We start from the raw sequence: 6,178 nt of genomic DNA, 5'->3' as shown, positions 1-6,178 counted from the left end.
TCAGCTGACTGACCTCACCTGGGCCTCTCTTGTCTCTCCTGTCTCTCTCTTCCTACAGCTGACATCCACCCTGCATTATGTCCTCTTGGTTTACACCTCCACCACCTCCACATTAACCACACATGCACTGCTTTTATTGTTCATCTACACTCAACTGTTCATTTGTGACAGCCGCCATTTATCACAAACTGACTCAGGGAATGTGACCAGGAGGGAGTCAGCTCAAGATTTACTTTAAAGTGTAATTTACTGAATTAAGATGAACACACACTGATCATAGTTTAATCAGCTGACGACCCTCCACTGTCAACCAACTGACTGCTGAGGTTGGGACATTTCAAACTGAACACAGTTCACAGTTGATTCAGCAGAACCTGAACACACATTTGATTATTCAGTTTTAAAACTCACCATGTTTTCATCCATCTGTGTTTTGTTCCCTGAAAAGACAAAAAAAGAGTTGACTTTAGCTTCAACAGTGAAAATTCAGGTTCATCAAAACTTGAGGCCCGTTTCCACCGCAGGAACTTCGGGGTAATTTTACGGGCCCGGGGCCGTTGGTGCGTGTCTCCACCGCAGGAACCTCCCCCGAAGGACAGAGTTCCGGAACTTTTACGGGGGCTAAACAAGTCCCTGCTTCGGGGTAGGTACTCAGAACGGCCCCGAGAAACTCCTGGCTGGGGCTTGGGGATATACTCAAGGAGGGATGTGACGTCAACAGAAAGCAACAAAACAGCCGGCATTTTTAAAACTCAGCAGATGAGGGTTAGCTCGTTCATAGCTTCCGCCGCCATGTAAAAAAAACTCACTAAATGGCCCGTGAAAAAATTATTCTTTCCAGCGGATATCTTAGTTACAACATGATTGAGCTAGCAAAGCAGTTTTGTGTTGCTATGTGTGGTATTTATTCAGTTTTGGGAAATCACAATGTCTAGAAAGTATCAGCTGACAGGGACAGCTAACAGCAGCAACAAAGCTAACATCAGGACGTCATCTGTTAAAAGCCTCCCGTTGTCGGATACGACATGAAACTACTCCAGTTAGCTCAATCATGTTGTAACTAAGACATCCGCTGGAAAAAATATTATTTTTCACGGGCCATTTAGTGAGTTATTACAGACAACGCTATCAGCTAACGGCGTCCCTACGTCGCCCCGGTCAAAATGGTCGCGCAACGATTACGTCACATCCAGAGGCATCCCGTAACTTTACAGGAACCTTCCTCGTACTCCGCTCTCTCAGTGGAGATATGGCGGTTGAGAGGGCCGGACGAGAGGACGTTCCTGTAGTAGTTCCTGCCTCCCAAATAGTACCAGGAACTTCTTCAGTGGAAACTGGCCTTTGTTGTTGATAAAAGTTTCATGTGTGAATGTTCTCACCTTTAGTTCTTGTCCATATGTTGACTGTGACAACACTTATTATGAGCGCTGCTAAACCCACAGACATAAACCACCATGGGCCTGGAAAGAGAAGATAGGAGTGTTACAGTAGTTAAGGTTTTCAATGATGACCCATTTGTCAGTGTGTTTTTACGCCGTCTTTACATCTCTGTTATCTGAATGAAAGAAGTTTCTATCAAAACTCTTTCTTTCTGTGTGTTGTTCAGTCACCCTGTGTTGTTTGATTATTGTTATTTTCACATGCTCTGTTGTTTGTTGCTTCTGATGTGCTCCTTTTCATTGATGTCCAGTTACTTCCTGTTGTTGATGGTGAATCTGTTGTTGTTGTGGTTCTTGTTGTTGTTGAAGCAGCTGTTGCTGCATCATGACCTTAATGAATACAATAACAAAAAGCAACAAACTGTACAGTTAGAAATACTGTAACCATCTGACATCATGACAATGATGCAACATTAAAACCTCAGATTGAAACATTTTGTGTGATTATTCTCATCAGTTTGAAATGATTTTAAACAGCTCATCATGTTCTCACCTGGTTTCTCACCTGAGGACTGAGGAGGGCTGAAGGTGAACTGATGAACTTCTTTAGTGTGACCATCTGTCACTTCACATTTCAATAACTCAGAATACTTCAACTTCTGATTATAGTCAGATGTTGTAAATGTCACAGAGGCTGAACATGTACTCTGTGATGTCTCCAAGTCATTCTGATTACCCTCATACAACCACTTCACTGTGTGTGGACACTGTTCATATGTCCACACAGAGCAGAACAAGATGACCCGATCAGTGTCCTTATGTTCAGTCACTGGTGAAGATGGAGATATTGTGAGAGAAAGACAACAAGAGTAAAATGAACTTCATCACTGTAATCATAATTATTGTAATGTTTCAGTATATTGTTCTAACAAGACAGTTTGAGCTGAAAACATTATGATGGAAATACTCACTGGTAACAACAGACACATCAACCTGAGAGTCTGAAACTTGTCGTCCTGATCTGAACTGTCTGCAGCTGTAACGTCCAACATCCTCACGTGTGACCTTCTTTATAACCAGAGAACATTTTGCTGTAACACTCAGTCTGTCTGATTTAGCTTCAGCTTCTCTGTGAATCTTCCCATGTTCAAACAGAGTCACTGTGTTTCTTCGATCACTAAATAACCATGTAGCACTGTCACAGTTATCCTGATCATGTGTCACATTTTCACAAGACAAAGTGACTTCATCTCCAACTAAGGAATATTTCTCAGTTGCTGCTGCTGAAAAAGAGAGAGATGAAGAAAGAGTTCACTAAACTCACCACGTTACAAACAAAACTTGGAAGAATACTTAATAAAGTACTATTAATAATATCAATACAGTTTTGTAATGTCTCTTCAGTTAATGTGTGTTATATCCTTACCTGTAAACTTAAACAGCAGCATCAGAAATAAAGACATTATAATCCATCTGAATTCAGCCATCATGTTTCTCTCTTGGTCTCACGCTCTCAACTGTCAAAGTCTCTAACTTGCTGCTTCTTAAAAATGAACACAGCATGGGTTTTTAATGCTATATGCTCACTGTGTCACTGTGAACAGGTTTGAGGAAGTGGGAATGTGGCTGGAGGGACAGAGAGGCAGAATGTGACACTGCAGAGACGACTAGTTGGACGTTTAAGATGTGTGAAATGTACCTGTGGTTTGGAGGTTTTTCATATTCTCACTGTGTCTCTGTGAACATGAACAAGGAAGTGGGAATGTATAGAATACTTGAAAAAGAGAAGTCTCAAGAAGCCACAGTGACCCCAGCAGTCAGGGGCTGATGTCTTCATGTCTCTAGCCGTTTCTCAATATGCGTTCTTGTGCGGACTTGTGACACGTCATCAGTCACAGCCCAAGTACTGTTCCAATTCAAAGTTCACATCTAGCCAAGTTCAGTCCAAATTCCCGGATGTGTTCTCGCAACACCCCTTTTACCGGGGATGCATCGGAGCAGACTTGTGTGGACTTCAGACAGCAGGTATCCCAGCATGCATTTCGCAACAATCATCGGAAAATGACAACAGAGGGAAAGGCGCACAATTGTAAGCCATAATTACCGATATGTTACTGTTGTTTTGTCACAGAACGTAGTGTTTTCATGCGTAGTTTAAACGTCAGATCCATGGTTGATGTTTTAATATAGAGCCCAGTTGAATGTGACTGAGGTCCGCTAGATGACAGCGGTGTCATAGATAATAAACGTGTGTATGAGCGCACAGGCTGCCCCAGATAGCAGCCTCGTGGCTGATATCTCTGTAGTGGTTAAATATGAAATGTAATTCGTTTGGGGAATGTCTAATGGGCAATATTCAGTCTCAGTATAAGGTATATTCTTATATTATTAAATGTTGTAACATGTTATTGTTCCAGATTTGGTATGCAGCACTTTTACTTGTGACAGAGTTTTTGTTCTTTGTTGTGATATTCCTGGGTACTTTGTCCACAACTGGACAAACATATCGAACAGACATGCAAGCATCTCACGTCTCATCCTCATCCTCATTCTCCGCTCTTTCTGGGATCTGCCTCCTCAGCTGGGCAGCCTCCTCCTCAGCCTGCAGGTACAGCAGTCTTGCTGCAATAACTGCGCCAAGACGCCTTCTCTGATCCGTTATTGATTTTTGATTTCCATCTCGCCAATGCTCACGATCACAATAACCACCAACTCTCCACAAACTTTCCCCCCCGCACTTGACTTTTGATTATAATCAGAAGCCAGCTGCGGGGAAAAGGTTTTAAAAGACATTTTATGAATATATTTTGGCTATTTATATGTTTTTGTGTGTCAGTTATATATGTTGAAACGTTAAAAACATATACATATTAATTTCTTACAGTGTCTATGAAAAGCCGCAGGGCCGGGCTGTGTTTATATTGTTTTATTCTAAATGCATGTATACAACACAGTACAACAGCAAAGGCAAGCGGAGGTGGTGACATCATCAAGTTCGCTGCTGTTCCAAAAGCAGAAATGACTGTACTCCCGTCCTCCCGTTCTTGGGAAGTCCGGACTCTCGCGTGGACTTGCCAAGTCCAAACTTGCCAAGTCCACAAGTCCGAACTGCTGAACTTGAGTATTGAGAAACGGCTTCTGTCTTTACCCACATACAGCCACTTCGTATTGAGAAACGGCTTCTGTCTTTACCCACATACAGCCACTTCACTGTGTGTCTACACACTCCATGTGTCCACACAGAGCAGTTTAAGGTGACCTCATCAGCTATGGAGTCATATTACAGCTACAGTAAGTTTGTAGTGTGATAGATAGATACTTTATTGTCATTGTCACTTTCATAACAACAAAATTGAAAAAACTATAAAAATTCACATTCACTTGACATTCCCCCATTGCACATCCCCTTAGTTTGTCATTCAGTGTGATTACTGCCCTGGGATAAAAACTGTTCTTGAACCGGTTTGTTCTGGTCTTAATTGTCCTGTATCTCCTGCCTGAGGGCAACAGTTCAAACAGTGAGTGTTCTGGGTGTGTTGGGTCCCTGAGAATAGTTTGGGCTCTGCTGAGACAGCAGGAACTATAAAGTTCTTCCAGAATGGGGAGAGGGCAACCAGTGGTTTTCTGGGCTGTGGTGATGACCCTCTGAATCGCCTTCCTCTCTGCTGTTGTGCAGCTGGCGTACCACACACACACACACACACACACACACACACACACCATCGGCTCTGTGATGTTGGTGCCCCAGGTCAGGTCCTCCTCCATGTGGATGCCAAGGAACCGAAAGGTGAGACCGTCTGAACATGGTCCCAGTTGAATGTATCCCCCCCCCCCCAAGAGATGAGTCCGACCACTGTGATGTCAGCATGTCAGATGCTCAGCATGCAGCCCTGTGGTGAACCGGTGTGTGAGAGAGTGAGTTACAATAGTTGGCAACAAAGACAAAAACAGACTACAATACAAATCAGAAGTTAAATAAGTAATATCCAGGACTTTTAAAGAGAAAAGCCTTCATAATCCCATACATCTCCAAAAGCATCCCAATCCTTCATTTTGACATAATATTTATATTCTAATGGTACTCCTGCTCTAACCAGACTCTTGAAAGCCAGTAAAGAATCACACCTCTGCCCTCTTTTCATTTTTCCCTTCCTACTTAAATAAATTTTGCTTGACCCAAAAGAGAGTTCATCAGTCCACCCTTTTTCTCCTTTGTTTCCCATAGTAAAAACCAAACATAAACATTTGTTCAGTGAACTTCTCAACAAAGCACTAAGCAGTCCAAATAATGACATTAAAGGAGAACATTAAAACAATGAAAAATGGTCTATCTTGCTGAGCAAAATGGACAACCATCTGAAACTGATGGATTTAACACTGACACAAATGTGTTCACTGCCACAATTCCATGTAAAATACACCATTGTAAATGCTTTATACAGGTTTTACATCACGCTGGACCTTTAAATGATCTCTCCATGGTGTGTCTACTCTGTTTTTAAGTTTTTCTTTATTCAGGGCTTTGCCACACACCGGCTGCTGCTGCAAAGAGCACCGATCACCCCCCCCTGTCCTGTGAACCCTCAACTGTGCTTGAGCAAACAAGCCACCAGTGAATAAAACAGAACGCAAACCTTTGGGGAAGATGCACACCCACACTGAGTAAATGCACTTAGTTACATTTCACCACTGTTTTTCCCATATCAGAGAGGAATATTGTGCACTTTACTCACTTCATGTATCAGGTAGTTTCAGTTCTGAGATACACCCGGTGGTGCACTGGGACTTGATTTCCAGAT

The 6,178-nt window shown here is 42.5% G+C and overlaps 1 protein-coding gene across 1 annotated transcript in view; it reads right to left on the bottom strand.

The window, feature by feature from the left end:
• The window catches only part of LOC126399182 (uncharacterized), a 17,483-nt gene that overhangs the window by 8,377 nt on the left and 2,928 nt on the right, over positions 1-6,178 (bottom strand). The window contains exons 2-6 of the mRNA XM_050059023.1: positions 2,351-2,662; positions 1,933-2,208; positions 1,611-1,769; positions 1,380-1,460; positions 412-440 (exon numbers count right to left, since the gene is read on the bottom strand). Of these exons, the coding sequence (XP_049914980.1) occupies positions 412-440; positions 1,380-1,460; positions 1,611-1,769; positions 1,933-2,208; positions 2,351-2,662 (857 nt within the window). The remainder of the gene's footprint in view (positions 1-411; positions 441-1,379; positions 1,461-1,610; positions 1,770-1,932; positions 2,209-2,350; positions 2,663-6,178) is intronic.

The sequence above is a fragment of the Epinephelus moara genome, chromosome 12 (genome assembly GCF_006386435.1).
Source record: "Epinephelus moara isolate mb chromosome 12, YSFRI_EMoa_1.0, whole genome shotgun sequence".
NCBI classification, from domain to species: Eukaryota; Metazoa; Chordata; class Actinopteri; order Perciformes; family Serranidae; genus Epinephelus; species Epinephelus moara.
The sequence above is the reverse complement of the archived record's forward strand: the minus strand, read 5'-3'. Positions and strand labels throughout refer to the sequence as shown.